This window comes from Marmota flaviventris, chromosome 12, assembly GCF_047511675.1.
Source record: "Marmota flaviventris isolate mMarFla1 chromosome 12, mMarFla1.hap1, whole genome shotgun sequence".
Lineage (NCBI taxonomy): Eukaryota > Metazoa > Chordata > Mammalia > Rodentia > Sciuridae > Marmota > Marmota flaviventris.
In genome coordinates, this window is record NC_092509.1 from 69,128,834 (window position 1) to 69,153,341 (window position 24,508).

General features: G+C 38.0%; 1 protein-coding gene across 2 annotated transcripts in view; it reads right to left on the reverse strand.

Moving 5' to 3' along the window:
* Nucleotides 1-15,536: 15,536 nt before the first annotated feature.
* Rps6kc1 (ribosomal protein S6 kinase C1) overlaps nt 15,537-24,508 on the reverse strand; it is a 196,608-nt gene continuing 187,636 nt past the window's right edge. For both annotated transcript variants that reach the window (XM_027934804.2, XM_027934803.2), the window contains one exon: nt 15,537-16,484. In XM_027934804.2, the coding sequence (XP_027790605.1) occupies nt 16,374-16,484 (111 nt within the window). In that variant the 3' untranslated portion in view covers nt 15,537-16,373. The remainder of the gene's footprint in view (nt 16,485-24,508) is intronic.

Below are 24,508 nucleotides of genomic sequence, written 5' to 3' on the forward strand. Positions count from 1 at the left end.
TTTTCTAAATTGCACACATATATCAATAAAAACAAGCAGTAGAGTTATAGAAAAAGTTACTTGGTAAAAGGACAAGGTAGCTGGTATCTGCTTTAAAAAAAAAAAAGGTGAGCTGGCCATGGTGGTGCACACCTGTATGTAATTGCAGCGACTTGGAAAGTGAGACAGGAAGATCATAAGTTCAAAGCCAGCCTCAGCAACTTAGCAAGGTGTTCTTCACCCCCCCCCCCCCCCCCCGTTATTCTGCTGCATCTGCGGCAGATGGTGGCCCGTTAGGGGAGCCCCGGGACACTCGGGGGTGATGAAAAAAAAAAAAGCTGCCCATCCATAGATAGGACGGGAGCAAATCTGCTCGTCCCTAGGCAGATAGGGCAAGAGGAAAAATGGCCATTTCAAGAAAATGGAGAAGATTGATACAGTATGTTTGTGTCTTGTTTTGTCTTGGTGTATTGTATTGTGTTTGTGACGAAAATATGGAAGGGGTGAGAAGTAAATTACTAAGGGAAAGAGGCACCCCAGTGGAACCAAGAATAGTTAGGGCATGTGTTGATGGAAGCCCAAGAACTCTAGCCAGAAAGAAAAAGAAAGTTCAGAAGAAGAAGGATTATCAGAAAAAAGTTGCAGCAAAAGGCTATTACTGGGGCTGGGGATGTGGCTCAAGTGGTAGCGCTCTCGCCTGGCATGCGTGCGGCCCGGGTTCGATCCTCAGCACCACATACAAAGATGTTGTGTCCGCCGAGAACTAAGAAATAAATATTAAAAAAAAAAAAAAAGGCTATTACTGAATACTTTTCGGTACCGGAGGGTGTGTGAATCAGGAGCAGCGGCTACCACGTGTGCGAGCTGGTCTTGGTGCAGCAAGGGCTTTTCCAAGTGGCGGCAGCAGGCTCTTCCCCGCCCCCCCCCCCTCGCCCGGGGAGCGGGAAGCCACTGCGAGAGCCCAAATCCAAACCTGACCCAGAGGCACAGTCTCGCAGGCTCTTGCTCCCTGTGCCCAGTAGCAGTTTGAGTCCGGGACACTCCCCAGGGCCATCTGGGGCTGCCCAGGCACTACAGCCAGCAGAAGACACTACTGGTGTCCCTGATGTTTGGTCATTTTCAATGCCAATAACTAAGCTACAATGGTTCTCCCACACCTGGAAGCTGATGAGTAATGAGCACTATTAATGCTTATTTCAAATGCAAAAAAACCCTTGAGATAATGTACTAAATTGTTCAGAAGGTTGTTTTCTTAGTTGAATGCTACAGGATTTTCTTTAGCCTTCGTCCCAGTGCCGGTAAAGACCAAAGTGGAAGAATTTCCAGTGTTGCTGAAAACCGGACGAGACTTCGGCTGAGAATCGGATGAGACTTCGGATCAAGCTAGCTGCCTGCAGAACTTACCTGGACTGTGATTTAAGCTAGCTGCCTGTGAACTTACCTGGACTGTGATTTACCTGGACTGTGAGTTAATCTACTGAGACACTGCTTTACCTGGACTGAGACAACAAACTGTAATCTATAACAAATTGTAACTCAGTATCTTTGCTAACAGTGTCATTGCTGGTATAATTTTTCCAAGGGCTTCTTGCATGGAGCCATCAATTGGCTTGGTATTGTGGCATTTTGTATCCTCCCTTTCTGTTTGTAGCAGGTTATTTTTATGGTGTTTCTGTAAAAACCACTATGGTCGTTATTTTAATTAAACAAAAGGGGGAAATGTTAGAGTCTGTAAACAAGTCAAAATAACACCTGGCATTTTGCCAGGGGAATGTTAGAGTTCATAAACAAGTCTGGATGGTGCCTGGCAAAATGCCATAGGGAGTGGTTTGAGAAGTAACAAAAGCGAGTCATTAAGTGTGGAGATTCCTGATTGGTTGACTGATGTATCTAGTTTATGTTAATTAGATAAGCTGTGTGGAATGTATAAATACTGCTCCTGTCCTGCAATAAACGGCTCCCACTCCTGCTGTATCAACATACACAAGTTGTCGTCCCCCCCCCCCCCCCCCCCGTTATAAGCAACTTAATGAAACCCTGTCTCTAAATTAAAAAATAAAAATAACAAAGGGCTTGGGATGTGGCTCAGTGGTTAAGAGCCCTTGGTTTCAATCCCTAATACAAAAAAGAAGTGTATGTACACATAAATATTTACATGATTTACATGCACACATGCATATATACAGGAACTTCAGAAATTCCTCTATATGCCCACCCAATCATAAACTTCCTTTTCCAAAAGCAGCAATCATCCTGTTATAGGATAGTTTGCATTTTAAAAATCAATTTTCACCTAAATGTACAATTCTAGACATTACTCTTGCCTTTCTTAACAATGTTATCTTTTAATTTTATGGGGTTACCCCAAGTTTTCTTCTATACAATTTTTATTTCTTTACAAATTATCTGCTGAAGAACCCAGGCTTCGTGCCCTGCAGCTGCCCACTGCAGTATCAGATGGAGTTCAGCACATTCCAATGTGCTCTGGATTCCTTGCAAATCGACAGTTCAGCCACTTCAGGTTCAGACCCAGATTGGAGCCCTTCAGCAAGACTATAGGTGGTGCCGGGAAACACTGTAGGAAGAGTGTGCCTGCTTGGACTTCCTTTTTGGCTTTTCTTTTCCCTAGCAGCCATTGATACTTAATGCCTGAATCCTAATGCTGGTGGTTGCAAAAATGGCAATATTCTATTATTACTTTTTTTTTTCATTCTGTAGCTGAAAGAGTTTATTATAAAGACACTCTTACTATTTGGAACCCCGTGGTGCAGTTCACGTTAAAAAAAAAAAAAGTAAATGCTTGATTTCTATTTTCCAGTTTTCAAGGAGATGAATTGGTTCCTTATAATTCTCCAAAGGTGATCAGTTTGCTTTAATGTCATTATTGAGTCGTGGATTTAAACACAGATGATAGGTTTTGATTTTTATCATGATCAAACCAACCCATCTTTGGCTAGTAGGAGGCTCTGAAGTCTTTGACAGGAACCCTAGAAGTCTTTAAAGACAGAAGACCCTGGAAATCTCTGTGTTATCTGTTATAAGATGTTCTAGCTTGTTTTGGTAAATTTTCAGCACCAGATTTATTTCTGAAAAAGCCCATATTCCTACTAGAGGGAAATGGTATTTATTTATTTATTTTTCTTTGTATATAGACTGTATTTCATAATACTGATATAATAATATTTTCTATTGCATGTTCATTTTTGAGGAGTAATTTACATATCAAGGGGAATGGTATTTAAAAAAAAACCCCAATCTGGGAGTTGAAGATGCTCTCTGCTAAGTTGGACATCTTTTTCTAAGGGTTTTCAGTGGAACAACCAGGAAATGTTATTGATTCAAAGATTGAATCAATTAATTGTTATGTCTCTGTGTATCAGTTAGAAATAAATTGAAATTAAAAAAGGAAAGATAAAAATGCCTCACAAATTTATATCGAGACTTTCAATTAAAACTCAATATTACAGTTTTTACTTAACGGTTTCTCTACATTGGTGCAATCTCCTTTCTTCCGTTCTGAAAATCCTGGTTCTTAAAAGCAGAGGGAATGATATAATTACAACTTCCCAGTATTACTTACTCATGTTGTCCCACTTCTTAGTCTGTCCTTCCTGCTATAACAAAATAACTTATACTGGTTAATTTACAATCCATAAAAGTTTATTGCTTACAGTTTTGAGGCTGGGAAGACCCAGACCAAAACACCAGCAGATGTGGTATCAAAAGGCTTGCTCTCCACTTTCAAAATGGCCCCTCTTTCAGCTTCCTCACACAGTGGGAGGGGCTAGGCAGCTCCCATCAACCTCTTATATGAGGACACTAATTCCATTCATCACTTTTATCACTTCCCCAAGGCCCTACCTCTTAGTACTGTCACATCAGGTGTTAAGTTCCAACACCGGAATTTTGTGGGAACACCAACATTCAGATCATAATACGGCATTACACAGATATAGTCTCAAAATGACAATACTGACATCACCAAGAATGATCACCACTCAAAAACTTGCATGTGCTCTCCCTACTTTCTCCATTTAAAAAAAAAAAAAATGGCTCTACATCTGTACTCTCAGAGCAGGTAACCATTACACACTATCTACTCTCTTTTCTTAACTATGAGAATGATGTGGGTTAAATTTCTAATTTCACAGGAAATAACTTTTATTTCCTTTACTCATAGCTATAGGCAACTATTTAATTCTTTAATTTTTTATGTTGATGCCTTTCTCTTCATGTGAGTTACCTACAATACATTCTCTACTAGATTCACTTCCCTTGCTTTGGTTATCTTTGTGATCTTCTACTAACTATATATTCTATGTTGTCTACCTCAATATTTAGCACTTTCTCCTGAATTCTGAATTCTTTTATTTAAAAATTTTGTCAGGCTAGACACGGTGGTGCATGCCTGTTATAGGATTTTCCCAACAACTAGGGAGGCTGAGGCAGGAGGATCACAAGTCCGAGACCAGACTCAGAAACTTAGTGAGACACTGTCTCAAAATAAAAAATAAAAAAATAAAGGGCTGGGAGTGTAGCTCAGTGGTAGTGCTCTTCGGTTCAATCCCCAGAGCTGCAGTCAGTCAGTTAATCAATTTCCTTGTCAGTTTATCTATTAGGGCATTATCTGTTTCACCCCTTTGGCCCCTCTAATTTAAAAAAAAAAAAAAAAAAAAAAACTTTTATTTCTAATTTATGACGGAGTTGTCATCCTATTTCTGAGTATTCTGTTTTAAAGTCTTACATAATTTTTTAAAAATGTCTTTCAGGTCATTTGGAAATAGTAAATTAGTTTCGATCTGTTCTGTGAGCACATTTTCCTGGAATGTTTTCATTGCATGGATATTATTCTGTTCCTAATTCTCTTTTGCCTTTTAATATTTTTCCACAGGACTTGATGTTGACTTTTTTCTGTTGTGCGTTTTTATGTGAAGTTAGTTTTCCTAAACTATGAGAATGATGTGGGTTAAATTTCTAATTTCACAGAGCTCCCTCTTCTGTTGTTTTTGTGAAGTGTTAAAAAAAAAAAAAAAAAGTCTGACCTCTTGCTCTCTGAGATTTCCTGACTACTCTTCCCTTCCTTTGATCTGGACCTTTCTCTTGTCCTCATCCTGTTCACTTTCAATTCCATTCCCAGCAGGTGCTCCTCCGTGTAGGGCCCTGTGCTAGAAGGCAGTTCTGGCAGGTCAATTTCAAGAGTTCAAAGGCCAGCCCCTTTAATCTCTCTTATCCCTAGCTCTTTGCACTCGCCAGGTGTTAACAGAGCAGGCAACACACCTTTCACCTCCAGCTGCTGTTCTCAGATTCACCCACTGAACTTCCCAGTGAAGACCAATTGCTATTTGGGGTTCTCCTATTCTCAGGTCAAGTCCAAAGCTACACGGCTCCTTCCTTTTGTCCCTCACATACTGTGCAAGTATTTCATCCCCAGCTGCTTGTATTTTAGGATCCATGGTACCTTGTTACCTAGTGTTGTTGCAAATGTTGTCTATGAATTTTTGATTTTGCTATCTACTTGCTCCGCATCTTTACATAGGACAAAGTGGGCAATATATTGCTACCATCATCACCATCTTCCTAAGATCATGATCTTTTAATTCAGGCTAATTTTTGCTTCCTCTTGACTCCCTCTGTAGCCAATCACAGGTCTCATTTTTGCAAAGAGCCCTGGCATTACAGAGTGTTTGCAGGGGGAGATGTGTTAAGAGGGAACCATGGTAGCAGAGGTTGCTTATTGGGGCAAAGTTGCAAAAAGCCGAAGACACAGTCCCTGTGCTCTTAGGAGTTGATAACCAAGAATCCAATACAGCTCCACTCAGGGAAACAGAACTGCAACCACCTAGTCCCCAACACCAGCTCCTTTCAGCCTGCAGCATCAACTGGGACGAATCCACATTCAGGATCTTGTTCTCCCCATCTGTAAAATACAGATTTGTCCTGTCCAATTGTATAGACTGTGAGGAAGAAATCAAATAATGGAAACATATGTAATCTGATCACCAATGACCTGTATCCTTGAAGGCAGGAACCGTGTGTTCTTCATATCCTCTCTGCCCCTTCCATGCCTTGGATGGTGAGTGTTAACACGCTCTGAGCATTCAGTGTTTGCACCTTGAGAAAAATATTTAAAGCCCTGCTATGTGATAATTAATTTAAAAGGCTCCTCTGCCTCATCAATGATGACAAGAGTTAATGTGCCCATGGTTGAGGGCTAGCCTCAAAAAAGACCCTTCACATCGAAGAAATGGCCTTCACTTCAAAAGTCAACCATCAGAAGACACGGAAGAGCTGAGTTTTTAAAATGCATTTTTTATTATTCAGCCTTCAGCAGAAATGTCACCTTTCTAAAGCAAGCTGTTATCATGCGCTCCCCGTGCCAAACAGGCGCCTCTGAGGAGCAGGATTTTATCTCAACATTTTTAGTGATTTGTGTTTCTCTTTCAAGGAGCTCCATGCCTTAAGGCACCTGAAACACTAACAGCACAAGAAGGTAAGGTTACACAAGGAGCAGGCTCCAAAACATGAAACAGGGATTTTTTGCAAAACAGGTCGAGGATCAGCATCAAAGCCACAGTCCGCAGTCACCCTGCCCAATAATTCATGTCCTCTCCGCACGGCCCATTGTTTTCTGGTGGGCTCCTTGGTTGAAACCATATTCTCAAAGAAACTCTGTTTTGTGACAGGGCCCCCATCAGCAGGCTGGGCCACATGACAGGCCTTGAAGCAGCCAGCACAACTGCCGGCAGCGCTTGCCAATAAGCCAGATGCTGCCACATATTGGCATCTGGGTCCTGGAATAGCAACCATGTTCTCAGTCTGGCTAGGGATTCTGACCCTAGCTACAGAAGGAGACAAAGGAGGGAAAGAAAGAGATGGAGCAAGGGGAGGGAGGGCAGACTGTGGAAGAGTCTCTTGGTAATTTCCCTACCATGGATTTAGAGCTTCCACAACAAAAGACTTATTGGAAAGCTGCTACCAAGGCTGCAATGGGCGGGAGAGGTAGAGATGGGGAGCATTCTAAACCCGGCGAGTTGTTCTGGCACCTGGGGAATGGGGGTGGTTGATTCAAAAGGAGACAGCTGCAGCAAGCAGCAACTGCTCTCCCTCCTCTCTCCCTCAAATCATGATAGCCCACAGTGGAGATAAGCTACGGGATACAGCTTAAATCTGCAGCAGAGGGACAGAGTGGCAACATCAGGATGGCTGTCGCTCCCTGCTTTTTGGGTGCCAAGATTTACCAGCACCAGCAAGGCCAACTGAACAGCCAACAGTGAGGCAAAGATTCCGACCACAGCCTCAAGGGGACCCAACAACCAGGGAAGGTGTGATCAGAGGTGTTCACCTCACAGCAATGGGGTACACTCAAAAGGCAGCCTTGTGTGTCTTCTGATGCAAGGTGATACCAGCCTGGCAGGCTTCGGGTCCTGCACTAGTCGTATCCCATGCGGCGAGGCCCAGAAGGAGGGAGTTGAATGTAAATTTGGGGTTTGAAGTAAGAGATGAGAGAATAAAAAGCAAATACCAGTCTTTCTTTCTTCAAAATATCTATCTATCCAGTGTCCCCTTTGCTTCATATCACATGTGTGGCAAGAATTGCTCAGGGCCTTACACTTGCATGACAGGTCACGTGAGCTAGTAAGAATAAGAGGCCGACTTACAGGGTTGAAAGACTCTGTGATCACATTGGGGAAAGAACCCCAAAGGTCATTCACTCCTGGAGTGTTGATTCCCTTTGGGTCAAACTTTGTTTACCAGAGATCATATCCCCTAACCGGACATAACTGGTGTGCCTCTGTTTATAAACAGGGTGTGGTTCAGGGAGCACTTACAGGGAAGCTCTGCCCATCACTGGATAAAACAAAGCATATCCTATTTAAGGTGGATTAGGTTATACTGGCATTTTTTTTTTTTTAAAGAAAGGACACATTACCACTGAGGCTGAGTCCAGACCCAGCACAGAATCAAAGCAACTGCAGACAATAAAATCCTACCTATTGAAAACAGAATTATTTGAACATTATGCAGGTGCTTATTGAGAAGTCAAATATATACTTGATCAAAATACACTTTATTGACAATGTCAGCTAATATTCTTGGCACTTATAAACAAAAGATTCTTAAAATGAAATAATGAATCAGCTATATTCCCCTCACCCTGCCCCCCACACTTAACCTTCAGGGAACATCTAATTTCACTTGACTACTGTGAAGCTTGATGTCATTTGCAAAAGGTAAAAACCAAGCGTCTCCAAAAAGCATCACCAGCCGAGTCCTCCAATTCTAAAGACAACACACTAGTCAATGCTACACTGTCAGAATCCAATGAGAACATTCTGGTATCTTTCCCAAACTTGGTTTTGAGTCTTTGCATTCTGATTTTGAACAATGCAGGGACTTAAACACTGAATTTTAACTGCAACTTTGCTTGAGAAAAACCAAAAACACCACAATATACAAGTAAGCAAGAGAATTATCATTTTAATTTGATATTTATACCACCTATCACCAAAGCGGGGGTGGTGGGGAGAAAGAACCAGAGACAATAGAATCTGTCTCTGAAGGGGACTATGATTGTCATGGCTGGGTCTCTTTAGGAAACTGATCCACCCTACCATGTGCTACTTTTTGCACTCCACTCCACCAATTTTCTCTTTATCCAATTGCCTGCTCCTTTTGCCTTTTCCCTTCTTCCTTGTCTTTATTCCTAATCTTCTATCAATTGACCCTTCCCATTGAAACAAGGGCTCCCAGGGCCAGTCTCCCAGGAATTACATTAAGTGTTGGGAATGTCTTCAAATTCAAAACACAAGCCACAGAGAGGGAAACTAATCCATGCAGAGGCAATATGCTCAAGTTAAACTAAACCAGTGGTTCTCAAATTTGAACATGTATCAGAATCACCTGGAGGGCTTATAAAATAGATTACCATGACAGCCCCCAGAGATCTAATTCAGTAGGATTGGTATGGAGACAAAAGCTTGCATTTCTAATTCATTCCCGTATAATGGGGATGATGATGGGAGTCTAGGGATTTTTTTTTTCATTTTTGTAAAACTTAAAGTTCCCTGGGTTTGACCCCTGATTCCAAAAAAGATTAAAACACACACACACACACACACACACACACACACACACCAAAAAGTTCCAAGAGGGTTAAAAATCATTTCCTTGATCCAGATTAGAAATCACTTTTTGAGAAACTCTAATTATATACAAGGTCTGATACCAAAAGAGAAGTCAGACAGCAAGACTTAATGTCTTCTAAGAGCAAAGCTCAGAACACTATCCAAATAAAAGCAAACTAATGATTTAAAAGCAAAATGTGAGATCTGGGAATGTGACTCAATGGTAGAGCACTTGCCTAGCATACAGAAGGCCCTGGGTTCAATGCCCAGCAATGCCAAAAACTTAAAAGTAAAATGTGAGAAGTACCATAATATGATGAAAGGGAGTGAGCTGGGCCCCAGGAGTCTGAATCCGTGCACAGTGAATATCATTAGCAATCAGGGGGGAAGGACATAAACACTTATGGATTTTGTCCCTGGTGATTCTTTGGGAGTGAGTCTACAAACAACAACCCATAATCTCCTGGTATAAACTGGTTTCAAGAAAAAAGGAAAGCAATTATTTGATAGGGAAACTCGACTCTGCACACTTGAGAGAAACAGACCAGAGGGTGATTACGGATCCCCTCTTTTATATTCTAACACCTCACTCAGGCTTTATCTCTTACCTGAATTTCTGCAATAACTCCTAACCGCTCTGTCTCTAATCTTTTTCCTTCCAATTTATTCTTCATTCTAACCCTAAAATTATCTTTTCAACAGCAGGCTGTAATAATGCCAGCTAAAAACCTTCACTAGTTCCCCACAACCTAGAGAATGAAGTCCAAATGTCTCAGCATGGCATTTAACCTGGCCCCAACCTACCTTTCAAATTCACACACCTACAACCTAGCCAAAACAGAATCCCCACAGCTTTCCCTTTTCCTATCTCCCTGTCTTTGTATGAAATTGTTTTTGTTGTTGTATTCCCCTGGACACTTTCCTCTTCCCAAACAAAACACAGGGGGGAAAAAAAAAAAAACAACACCTTATATTTAAAAATCCTATTTACACTTCAAGGTCCTGCTCCACTACAGGAATGCTTCCTGCAGCTCCTCAGATCTCTCTTTTCTAATGCTCCTTATAACCCTACCACATTCTGCCCTACTTGTTATTTATGCTTCTCTCTTCCCCCTGTGTTTTACAAGGTCCTTGAAGGCAGGTACCATGTCTTTTGTTCAGTGACCAGATAAGCTCATAATGGGGCAAGAGGGACAGATGAAGCGGAGATGAAGGGAGAAAGAAGAAATGAGAGCAGAAGGAGCTCATCATAAGGGGAAGAGTTCAGTTTTAAAGTTTTCTTAGTCATTCAGAATCTTTATACTAAAAACAGATCCTTCAAATATCTAAAGCATTTTCTTTCTAGAAAGATCCTGAGAAACCAAAGTGTTGTATAACTTTTTTAATGTTTTGCCAACACCAAACCTCCTTTTTTTATATACATCCCCTATGTGACCAGGACAATATCACATTTCGGTCATTACAGGTCTAAAAGAAGCTCAAATCCCTTCACTGTCCCTGTTGATACTCTTTGGGTGGCGTGATCAAACTTCTGCCTTCTAAATTCTTAACACTACCAAATACCTAAGCTTTATAAGATTTTGATTAATATTCTTACAAGAGTTAACTTTTCCCCCCAGTACTAGAAATTAAATTCAGGGGTGCTCTACCCAACCCTTTTTATTTTTTATTTTGAGAAAGGGTTTCACTAACTTGTTGAGGCTGACCTTGAACTTATGATGCTCTTGCCTCAGCCTCCCGAGTCTCTCAGATTATAGGCATGTGCCTCCAGGCCAGGCTGAGTTAACTTTGTGATATGAAAAAATTTTGAGATTTACAAGAACAGGACACCAGCAATTCTAAGTGTACCCCAAAGCTGGTTCATTTGTCGTTCGTATTTGTCACATTCAGTAAGAGGCATTCCTGCCCCAAAGAAACCACAGTACCCCCTGCAGACACTCTCTGGCCTCTCCTTTCACGACCAGTCTCGCCAGCTGCCTTCAGCAAGGAAACAGAACTGACTCTAGACCAGCATCCTTTCCAAAGGCAGGCCGTCCATCTCTTCCTGGGCTAGTCTCTGCCTACCTCTTCCTGAAAGAGGAGCAACTTTAAACTAGCTGAACAAAGAAGGCAGTTTCTTGATCCAGACACTTGGGGCAAAACACGGGACACATGCTCTGCTCCATTTCCCTGGACCACCTCACTCAAGTGACTTTCTCTCTTATACCTCTGCAAATTTTCTCTGCCTCTACTTCTCCTTTAGATGAGATACCTCCATTAAGGGAAGAAATCATATGACAGGAACCCAAAGGTAAGGTCATACCATCTGACTACGTATCACCCAATTGGAAATCTTACCAAAAAGGAAGCTTGTTGTTCTCTGGTTTCCAATTTACTGTTTTTGAGAGAATAAGTGATGCCAAATCACAAAAACCTGAAGGACTCTGCTTCCCACTTCTCTCCTGCTGTTATGTTTACAACTTTATTTAGAAAGAGCTGACTTGACGGCTTTTGCCATTCAGTAACCCTTCAATATGAGGGCTTAAGGGCTTAAGATGAAATCCTTCAAATGAGCTGAGTAGATATCAAATACTCAAAACTCCAAATTACCTAGACTGGTAGAGGTTAATGTCCTGCATTAAATAGCAACAGAAAGTATCAATTTTGTACTCTGTTTATGCCTGCCAAAGGACTGAGTCAAATAAACACATAAAATATGATAGATGAGGGCAACAGGGGTAGAAATACCACCACAGTTATTGAGAAAGGTCCAAGAAGTGAGCAAATGTAGGTGTGCCCTGGCCTCCTTTCACCCTCACGTACTCCTATCTGGACCTTCAACTCTCCTTTCCCAGTGTAGAGCTGACGGAGAAATAACCTCCTAAAATGCCACCCTATTTATAATTTTTATAGCCACATAACCCCCAAGGGCTATGCTACTGAGCAGATTTATGGCAATAGCCCAAGCCTCTGAGATTACTAGAAAAATAATTATAAGAAAACTGTTAAGTACCAATTTAAGATTTTCATTAACCTTGTCTTTCTACAATGTTGGTTTATAGTATTAGTTCACTCTGAAAAACAGAAATTCCATCAGATACTTGTAGAGCTCAGAACTCACCTACCCTTTTATACTACAGGTGAGAGAACAGGTCCAGAATATAGTGTGATTTGAATAAGGTTATAAGGCTAATTAGTCACAGATACATGACCAGGGCACCACTAGAGAACTCTCTATTATATTCCATAATCCTCCAAGAAAGAGCTTGAAATACCAGGCTCCATTACCCACCACATTTAGATATACCAAAGGTTAAATCAACTCCTCTAAGGAAGAAATATGATCAGTCTTAGTCTTTGGCCTCACTATGAAGTAATTCCCAAGTAAGTCTAATGAAGATGCCATAAGGGCCCCTTGGGAGGCAAAAAGCCTTTCAGTCAGACTTCTCTCTGTATTCCTAACATCTGAGCAAGTGAACTGAACCAAGGCATACTACGTATGGGGACTAACACAGTGTTACTTTACTTGCCATACGTGAGTGTTATCTATAAATTTTATATTCTTTGGTACCTGCACTGCATGAAAGCAAAACTCAATCTTGGTTCCCACTGACTCTGAAACAGGATAGGAAAAATCTGAGAGTAAAAACACAACAGGAATCATAGCTGTTTAAAACAAAGGTTTGAATATATTATCAAGGGTTCAATTAATTCATAGAAGTAGAAAGCAGAGTGTTGGTTACCAGAAGGAGAGGCTGGACAGGCCAAGGGGAGACACTGGACAAAGGCACAAAGTTTCAGCTAAACAGAAGGAATATGTTCATCTATCGCACAGCGTGACAACTATAGTTAATACCAATGAATATTTCAAAACCACTAAGAATATATTTAAAATGTGCTCACCACAAAGAAATAATTGTGAGGTGATGGATGTTCACTAATAATCTGATCATTCCACAATACATCACTTTGTACCCCATCAGTATATATAATGATTAGATATCAAAAATTAAATGAAACTTTCAAATAGAATTGTTATTGTAAAAAAAATAAGTTAAAGAGACTGTTGTCTTCAATAATATTAACTCCTGTCACAGTTAAAGCAAACTGCTAACATAATGGTGTTTTTACTCTTAGGAAGCTTAACTTACCCACCTGTGAAATAGAAATGGTAGATTTTCACATCACATCTTAAAATAAGTGTCACTGTACCGTAATGGTAATTGCCAACCTGTCTGGGAAAGCTCTTCTATGAAGAATATAGTGAAATAACAGTCAGTGACATTGGTAATTTCACGTAAAAATATAAAATCAAATTAGAGAGCAGAGACTCAGACAGACATTTGCAGATCCATGTTCATAGCAGCATTATTCACAAGAGCCCAAAGGTGAAAACAACCCAAAGATCCACAAACAGACAAATGGCTAAACAAAACATGGCATATACATACAACAGAGTACGATTCAAGCTTAAAAAGGAAGAAAATTCTAGTTACAGGTTACAGAATGAATTAACTTTGAAAATTGTATACAAAGAACAAGTGTTATGATTCCACTTACAGGAAGAACCTAGAATAGTCAAATTCAAAGAGACAGAAGAAGGGTGGTTACTAGGAGCTGGAGAGAGGAGAATGGGAAGTTATGGTGTAGTAGACACAGAGTTTCAGTTTGGGATGATAAAAAAAAGTTCTGTAAATATAGTTGTGATGTTTGCATAAAAATTTGAAAGTAGCCAGGTGCCCAGGTGCAGTGAGTGGCACACAACTATAATTCCAGCAGCCCTAAAGGCTGAGGCAGGAGCATCATGAGTTCAAAACCACCTTAGCAACTTAGCAAGGCTCTAAGAACTCAACACGACCCTGTCTCTAAACAAAATATATAAAAAGGACTGGGGATACTACTCAGTAGTTATGTGGTTTGGGAACTGGGTTCAACCAGTAACAAAAGAAAAAAAAATGTGAATGTGCTTAATACTACTACTGAATCATACAATTAAAAACAGGTAAAATGGTGAATGTTATTACATCTATTATTTTAATAAAAAATCAGATGAGAAATACTAAATAGTAATTTCTGTCATGATTTTGACCCATATTCCACTCCCCTGCACAAGCAAATAAAACACATAAACAACAACAACAACAAAAAACAGAAGCCATTACAGCTTAAAATATGTATATATCATCAAATTTTTTTAAAAAAAGCTTGGCTTTCATTCCATAGTCATTTATCCTGTGCTCACTACTAAAATGATTCATGTCCAGTATGATGAAGCTCCAATCAAACATACAGAGAGAAAAGAGGGGGAGAAATTGTAGCAATGGATGTGTCAGCAGATTGACACAGCAACCATCTGTGGACATAACTGTACTTTGAATTCAGGGTCCCAGATCCTGTGGTAGGGCAGGGATCTTCACCTCAACTGTGAAGTCCTACTTTCATGTCATAGGGCACTTCTGGAAGGAAGTTCTGTAATAGCCAGCTCTAAGTACATGCACATTTCCTACTAGTCTTACACAGGAAGTCACTCTTGGGTCTCACCTGCATGAGTTCCTGTTATGAGGCCAGGGGACTGGTGAGTTGAAATCCAGTTCCAGGGAGTGATGTCATCTTGAGTGAGCTATGATCCTGGTGACCTGTTCCCCAACCTGGTGTTGTTGCAGCCCTTCAGCTGGGATTCAGGTTATAAGGGGACCAAAAAGGAAAAAGGGGAGTAGGATAAGAGAAAAAGAAAAAGTGCTTGCACATTTCCTTTGTTTCATTAAAGCATTTTCTGCTTCCATTTAATTTGATGGGAGGACCTGGTTGATGGCAGATGGATGCTGTGCAGATGCTCTTGGAGGAGTACTGGGCTCTCACACAGATCTCAAAATTATAAAGATTAAAACAAAACAGAATTTCAGGGGCTGTGGATGTAGCTCAGTGGTAAAATGCCTTCCTAGCATGTGTGAGATCCTGGTTTTGATTCCCAGCATTGCAAAAAAAATTAAAAAAAAAAAAAAAAAAGAAGAAGAAGAAGAAGAAGAAAATTTTAATTATTTCTGGTGGCTTCTATCTTAGAAATAGTGCCTTACTCTTTCTTCTTTTGATAAAGTTTAAAAAACACATTAATATGTATGAATTTTTGTAAATAGTGCATGACTACAGGAGCTATCTTAGCAACATAAAGAAATTACAAATACAAAAATAAAAATGATTGGAGATGTGTTAATGCTAATATTCTTTCTACATTATGTCAAGCAGATCAGGAATTCAAATATAAAAATCTTATCACTTTAAGTAATAAAACAGGATTGACATTAATTCCATTTAGACGAGACCCTTTGGTTCATAGTATACCAACCTAAAAAGTAAAACGGAGTCAAGCAGCAGAAACTGATAACATTCCAAAAGGAAAGGAACAGGGGAAAAAAAAAATTTTTTAATCTTAAGCTATTAAATAAAGGACACATCTACATTTTTATCACATTTATTTTATATCATGATTTCTTAGTTCTTATTATGTTGACACAATTTGGGGAATAAATACTCCCTTCCCTTTTTTGTTGCACGTGTGTTAAAAAGAGTAGGAAGAACAGAATATGAGAGAATAAGCAAAAGGTGCAGGAATGGGAAGATGGGGGAAGATGAGGTTGAGAGAGAAGTGAGTGTTTATCTGAACCCTCTCTAATGAGCAGTATTAACCAAAAAAGTTCAAAGCTCACAACATGAAGTGTCTTCTCCTCACAGAAATAATCTGGGACCACAGTCAAATGCATTAACTATATAGCATTATGGTACAGGCTCCCTTTCAGACATTCCACATATATAAATTTTTCCTATTTTTAAGCCCACAGGTGACACTGTTCATGAAGCACTTTTAGTGTATTATTCAGTAAATATTAATTGGGTCTTAGAAACCAATCTGGTTAGCAGAAGGCATTCTTAGCTGCCATGTAAAGGTACTTCTTTCAAGTAAAATCCTACATGTAGAGCTTTGAATCAGAGGAACTTCTTGAAGGACATTCCTATTTCAGTTGGGTCTGCAATGCACTGCAATCCTAAATGTAGATTAAATTAATTCATACCTTGGTTAAAGGCATGTATATAATACCCACTGACAAAATTAGCTAATATCTTGTCCAGGTGGTAACTGTAAATGAATCACTTTTACCCCGGCTCTTCCCCTGATTTCCTAATAAAGGTCTTTATCCAATGCTTTGGTGCTCCATAAATGAGCGAGACTGCTTTTGTGCTGGAGATGCCTATTCCAGAGAAGATCACAATGTGTGAAAAACATCCTGCATGTGTTCATCTCATCACTTCTGCCCAATCCACAGGGGTAAAAAATGGATGCGATTTGATATCTTCAACACCAGCAACACCAGCACCCAGACGTTCCAGAGGGTTGAACTGCAAGAGCTAAATAAAAGAGAAGGATTTAGTGAGTAATAGGAATCCAACTAGTAGAGCAGAGGAAAACAAAATATATGAAAGGAGAGAACTTCTAAATTCAACCTCAGTGACAAATGGACTTGATGTAGCTAACTGCCTATGTTTTCTTGAAAGGGAGCTGTGTCTTACACCACCTCAGCTGAAGGGGTGTGGGATATCTGAACTGAGCTTATAGCTTTTCAACTGTTTTGAAATATGTCCCTGAGTAATGTTCCCCTCATCTTCAGATAGTATGATGGGATCAATTTCCTACTCCCAAAGTAATGACACTAATTAAATATTGCACTCCACTCTCAGACAGTGACTTCCTTCATGATTCAGAAATTTGGGAGACACAATAAGTCTTTTCAATTCCTAACTATAGTGCACTGGGAATAAACTGTAACTAAAGTCTCAATAAGGTAATTTGTATCCCTAAATAACTTTTTAAAAAAATTACCCTGACTCAAATGAAATAATTCAATGCAATAAATGAATGGCTTTGATTTCCTCAGAAATAAGAATCAGATATAAAATAAGTTAATAATGTCACACACAACAGTATTGTTAATATTGGAGAATAAAAGTACAGATACAATTATATAAGGACCCTGAGCATGCTGGAAGAATATGTCTTGAGACATTCATGTATCCTCAAATTTTTGTTTTAATAACTTCACTGAGGGACAATTTTATATTATATAGATAATATAAAATTCATCTGTTTAGAGTATATAATTCAACTATTTTTAGTGAATTTAGAATTGATCACCATGATTATGATCCAGTTTAGGACACTTTATAACCCTAAAAAGTTTCCTCATGCCATCTACAGTTAATGCCTACTCCCATCCCCAGCACTAGGCTACCAGTGGTATATTTTCTGCCTCTATCAACTTGTCTTCTCTGAACATTTCACATAAATGGAATCAAAGAATATGTACCTTTTGTAGTTAGATTCCTTCCCTTAGCAAATTTTTATTTCTGAAGAGTATTCCACTAATAAGTTGTGTTAATCTATTCACCATTTAAAGGACCTCTGGGCTTTCCAGTTTGGGGTTTTAATGGATAATTAAATTAGATTACTTTGTGTAGATACATGTTTTCATTTCTTTTGAGTACATTCCTGAGAATAGAACTGCTGGGTCACATAGTAAGTTTGTGCAAATTTTTTAAGAAAATTGTCAGATTTTTCCAAAGTGGCTATACCACTATTCCATCAGTAATGTATAAGGGTTCCAGTTTCTCTATACCTCAATAACACTTGGTCTGTCTTTTTGATAACAGCCCTTTAAGTGGGTATTAGTGATCTCTTATTAGGGCTTTAATTTGCATTCCTTAATGACTAATAATATTGGGCATCTTTTCTATGCCCTTATTGGGCATTCACATAGTTTCCCTGGTAAAATATCAACTCTTTTCCTCATATTTCTCTCTCTCTCTCTCTCTCTCTCTCTCTCTCTCTCTCTCTCTCTCTCTCTCTCTCTCTGTTCTAGTTAGTTATACATGACAGTAGAATGCATTTTTACACACTGTACACAAATGGAGCACAACTTCTCATTCCTCTGGCTATACATAATGATAAGTCACACCTGCAAATGCCATAATCTTATTGGGTTTCAACAGTTCTTTATATATTCTAAGAATGAAATGATGGCATTTGCAGGGAAATGGATGGAGCTGGAGAATATCAGGCTAAGCAAAATAAGCCAATCCCCAAAAACCAAAGACTGAGTGTTTTTCCTGATATATATGTGGGTGCTGATCCATAATGGCTGGGGGCGCTCATGAAGAATGAAGGAACTTTGAAATTTGGATTGGACAGAAGGGAGTGAGGGGAGGGAAAGGGGGGTTGGAGGGGAAAGATTGTGAAATGAATCAGGCATTATTCTCTATGTACATGTATGATTGCACAACTGGTGTGATTCTGCATCATATAACTAATTAGAACAAATTTTTAAAAAGAGTTCTTTATATAAGTACATGATTTGCAAATATTTTCTCCCTGTGACTTTTCATTTTCTTAATGGTCTTTTGAAGTGTGCAAGTTTTTAATTTTAATAAAGTCTATTTTATAAAATTTTCCTTTTATGGATCATGCTTTTGGTATCATATATAATTAACTCTTTGTTTAACCCAAGGAAGGTCATAAGATTTTTTATTTTCTTCTATAATTTTTATAGTTTTAGCTCTTATAAATAGGTCTATGAACTACTTTGTGTCAATTTTTGCATATGGTATGAAGTAAAGGTGCGAATTCATTTTGGTTTTAGCATGTGAATATTTAATTTTCCAGCTTCATTTCTTAAAAACATGTATTTGTCTTAATTACTGTTAGTGTGGAAATCAGCTAGTGTAAGTCCTCCAACTTTGTTCTTCTCTTTATTGTTCTGAGTGCTCTAGGTTCTTTGCTTTTCATGTATAGTCTAGTCAACTGAAGTTTCCCAATTTTGCTGATCTTTTCAAAGAAACAACTTGTGGGAACAGCAGAGGTACATGTCAACAGATCAACAGATAAAAAAAATGTGGTATACACAATGGAGTTTTATTCAGCCATGAAGAAAAATGAAATTGTCATTTGCTGGACAGAAGTGCAGAACATAATGCTAAGCAAAATAAGCCAGGCTCAAAAAAAAAAAAGTCAAAGGTCAAATGTGTTCTCTCCTATGTGGAAACCACAGAGGGGGAGGTACGGGGAAGGAAACAAATTTTAAAAAGTGATCTAATGAAAACAGAAGGGAGACTCAATAGAGTAGAGGAAGGGGATTGAGAGGGGGGTACTGGGAAGTACTGGGGTCCATGTATGAACATACCATTATGAGTCCTGCCTGTTTAAATAATTATCAAGCATTAACTAAAAACTAAAAATAGAAGGAAGATCAGTATAGTACAGCAAGCAAATTGGGGAAGAGGAGGGAAATGAAAGGCAAGTACTGAGGTATGAGATTGTCCAATTATGCATGTATGAATATGGTACAATGAATCCCAATGTATAGTGTATAATTACACTGCATCAATAAAAATATTATTTTAAAAATTTCTAATTTATAAATAGCTATCTATCTATATCATAGATAGGAAGATTAAATGTCTAAATAGTTGTACTTAGACTCATAGTATTTAATAAATAATGGCTAGTGTATAATCATTAATTCATTAATAAAAGAACCAACTTTTAATTTCCTTGATTTTTTCTCTCATTTTTCAGTTTTACTGATTTCTGCTTCCTTTGTTCTCTTTAGATTTACTTTGCTTTTTTTTTTGAAAGAGAGAGAGAGAATTTTTTTTTAATATTTATTTTTCAGTTTTCAGTGGACACAACATCTTTATTTTATTTTTATGTGGTGCTGAGGATCGAACCCAGCGCCCCGTGCATGCCAGGCAAGCGCGTTACCGCTTGAGCCACATCCCCAGCCCAAGATTTACTTTGCTTTTTTATAGTTGCTTTTTACCGTTTCTTAAGATTTAAGCTTAAACTTTGATTTCTTTTTTTCTGATGTAGTTATTTAAAGCCATAAACTTTCCTCATTAACTGATTTAGCTGCACTCCAAAAATTCTGACTGTATTTTCAGTTTCATTCAGCTATTTCCATCTTATAGCTTTTCCTGGAATTTTTTCTTCGACTCATAAGATATTAAAAGTACATTATTTAATTTCCAATTATCTGTGAATTTAGCAGATCTCTTTCTGTTGTTGATTTCTAACTTAACTCTGCTGTGTTCAGAGTACAATGTATGATTTCAATCCTTTTAAAAATATTGAAACTGCTGAGCTCAGTGGCTCATGCCTATAATCTCAGTGGCTCAGGAGGCTGAAGCAGGAAGATTACAAGTTCAAGGCCAGCCTCTGCAACTTAGCAAGGACCTAAGCAACTTAGCAAGACCTTGTCTTAAAATAAAAATGGCTAAGGATGTGACTCAGTGGTAAACATCCCTGGGTTCAATCCCTGGTGAGAAAGAAAAGAAACAAAACGAAACGAAACCTGTTCTATAACCTAACATGATCCATCTTGGAGACTACTTTATATGCACTTAATAAGACCATATATTCTGCAGGTGCTGGGGACAATGTTTTATATATGGCAGTTATAACTGTTTAATAACATTCTTTGAATTTTCTATATCCTTGATAATTTTTTATCAATTATCAAGAATGAGGTCTGAAGCCTTCATGTATTAATACTGAATTTTCTATCTTTCCTTCCAATTCATTCATATTTTGTTGTTATTTTGAGGCTATTAGTAGTGCATATGCATTTGTAATGGCTCCCGTTCCCTATGTGTTGACCCTGCTATTATTATGAAACATCTGTCAATCTCTAGTAATTCTCTTGCTTTAATGCCCATTCTATTGATATTTAAGACAGTTACTCCAGTTCTTATGGTTACTGTTTGCATGGGTTATCTTTTTCTGTCCTTTTTCTTTAGCCCTACTTGTGTGTCTTTGGATTTAAAATGTATCTTGTACATAGAAGACAGCTGAATCTTACTTTATATCCGTGTTAATACTGCCTTTTGTGAGCATGTTCACACATTCACTTTGAGTGTAATTATTGATGTAGCAGATCATGTTTGACATTTTGTTACTCATTCTCTCTATATACATCATTTTTGTTCCTCCTTTAGTGCCTTCTTTTAAATATTTTTTACTGTATCAATTTATCTCCTCTCCTAATTTTCTTTGACTATTTTGTTTCTGAGGGTGGGGGTTACCATCTACTCTGAAAAAAAACTTAATTCCAGTGAAAGGCAGAAATTTTTTCACACTCTAGCCCAGTTTCCCCCCCTTATTTTGTCTATTATTATCATCCACAGGGGTTCCAGGACCCAAAGTGAATATCAAAACCCAGAGACGTGCATTTCATTTTAAACAGCACAGTTTTTGCATATGACCTGTGTACATCCTCCCACATACTTTGAATCACCTCTAGATTATTTATAACATAGGTAATTACTAGGACACAATGTAAATACTATGAAAATAGTTGTTACACCATATTGTTTAGAGAACATTCAAAAATTTTGAAAAATTTTTGATCTGTAGTTGGTTGAATCCATGGATGCAGAACCCACAGATACAGAGGGAAAACCGTACGTTCAACATTGCATCTATATGTTATAAATCCAACAGCATGGATTTATTGGTACATATAATTTATGTCTTCTAAAAGATGTGGAGAAATAAGAAAAAAGGTATAGGATTTTCTATTAACTCATATCCACCATTTCCAGTGTCTTCGTTTCCTTTTTAGATTTGCGTTCCTACCTGGTGTCACTCCCTTTCATGCTAAAAGAATCCTTGTAGTAGTTCTAATAAGGTAAATCTCCAGAACTTACCAGACTCTTTCTAAAACTGGGAATGTCTTTATTTCATCTTCATTTCTAAAAAATAAATTTGCTGAGTTCTTGTTGATTATTAATACCTTCCAGCACTTTCAACATGTCATTCTGCTGTCTTCCGACCTCTACTGTTTTTGACAAAAAGTTTGACATGAATACTTCCTTCTATATGATAAGTTGCTTTTTTTTTTTTTTTTTTAGTACTTTAAAATTTTTCCCCTTTGTTTTTTCTTTCAACAGTTGACTAGTGTGGCTTTCTACTTCTCTACGTAAGATCTTCTGAGTTTTACTGATGCACAAATTAATGTTTTCCATCAAACGTGGACATTTTGGACACATTTGTTGAGATATTTTTGCGCTCCTTTCCCAATTTCCTCTCCTACTGGAATCCCATTTTATGTATACTGGTGTATTTTTCAGTTGAATAATAACTATAAAGTTATCTTCAAGTTCCTCGATTCTTCTCAAATTCTCAGTTCTTGATTCTCTATTGAGTTGCTCCAGTGAATTTTTCATTTCACTTACTATACTTTTCACTTTAAGACTTCTATTTAGTTCTCTTTTAAATACAATTTCTTACCTTCTTATTAAGAATCTCTGTTAATTTGTTGTTGTCATACTTTTAATTCTTGAACGTGATTTATTGTAATTCCATGAAAATATTAACAATAGCTGCTTTTATGTCTTTATCTGTTAAATCCCAAATCAGGGGACACTCAGAGACAATTTCTATTGGTTGCTTTTTTCCTGTGAATGAGTCATGCTTTTTTGTCTCTGTGTATGTGTTATATTACATTTTTCTGAAAACAGGATATTTTAGATAATATATTTCAGCAACTCTGGAGTCTGATATTGTCCCATGAAAATTACTATTGCTATTGGTCTGTTTCTTTGGTAGCTTCCTTCAGCTTGATCTGTAAATCTGTTAAGCCACCTACCCCTGTACTGGATTGTGTAGTTGTTGACATCTCTGCTTCTTCAATTTTTTCTTTTCTATTTTTTATTTTTATGCTCACCTTCCTCAGGGTCCCCCCATGTCTGCACAGCTAACTGGTCATTCAATGACTGAGTGGAGGTTATATTCAAATGCTTCAGCCATTCAAGCTTCTGTCCTCTGCCGGTGAGCAAGAAAATGCTTTCAAAGTTCGGGTCACTAAACCAAGTCTATCCTGGCTAACACTTTCCACTGGGCCCTTTCCCTGTTTCTATGCACATTCAGGCAGCCCTGGGTTTGGTCCCCATGGCTTGCCCCCACCCTGGCAGAAATCTGCACCTGACCAAAGAAGGAGGGGAGAATGGAACAGATTGAGTCAAGAATGCCAGAGTTCCACTCTTCTTTCCTAAAATTCAACTATTTTTCAAACATAAATACTTTTCAGATTACTGTATCCTTTGATCAATTTCCAGATCACTGAGTGACTGTTTTTACCAATTCTTTTCAACTTTTATACTTTTTAAGGGGGGGAGAATTTGCCAACTTTCATGTAGCCATAGCCACAAAAAACTCACTGCCCTGACAAAAATTTATTTTTCTACAGAATGTAGTCAAAGTTTAACTGAAATATTTAAATGATTTCTTTACAATATTACTGGTGCTATACATACAGGAAACTCCATCAAAACACAGTTAGACAAAGCTTTTATTTTTTTTCCTTTGTTTTTATTTTTTATTCATTCATTAATTCCATTATTTGTATAATAAATATAAATTGATTCCCTATTCTGTGCCAGTCTACTACATTTTAAAATCTTTTCACCTATATCATCAGCAATTGCTTCACTCTTACATTAGCGGCTCTGTAATTCAAATATGTGGTTCATCAATTACAAATTATGTCATGAATCTTCAACTCTGTCCTATCAACAATAAAAACATTCACATAACACTTGTCACATGCCAGATACTGTTCTAAGTGCTTAACAGGTGAATTCATTTAACACACTGTAACTCTACAAATAGCTACTATTATTATTTCTTTTATAGATGAGAAAACAGAGGCTCAGGGAAATTAAGTAACTTGCTTAAGATATGGGCAGCCAGTAGCAAACAAAGGATTTGAATTCAGGCACTCTGACTCCAAAATTGATGCCTTAATCACATTACACTGCCTCATGAATGTGTTATCAGCAAATGCCAAGAATCTATTACTCACTTTGTATTACCAAATCCACCAGGGGAGAGAAGCATATACTTCAAAAGACTATACTGACAGTCTTTTCACTTGACATTATTATGTCTAGCACCCCAAATGACCCTACTACTGTTTATTAAAGCTAACTGCTCAAAGAACTTTTGAATTCGAAGTTGCTGTGTTAGAAAGCTGATATTAAAAAAAAAAAAAACTATACTAAGTGTATTAAATTAAATTTTTACAGACAATTCTTGTCTACTGATTTAAATGTGAAAGGCATCATACTTTTTAACATAAAATTAACATATCAAATATTGGTAAGAATTAACAATAGCTATACTATTATATTTCAAGAATACATATAATATTTCAGGAAACAAATACACATAATATTTGCTTCAACTGGCTTTTCCACTTGACTCTTTCCAAAATGTAACTACAAATGTAAAATTCCAAAGCTTCATATTTGACTTTTGCTAGACTGAATTTACTTATATGGACTTCTCCACCTATTTGAAAGTATAAATCTACAGACAAAAG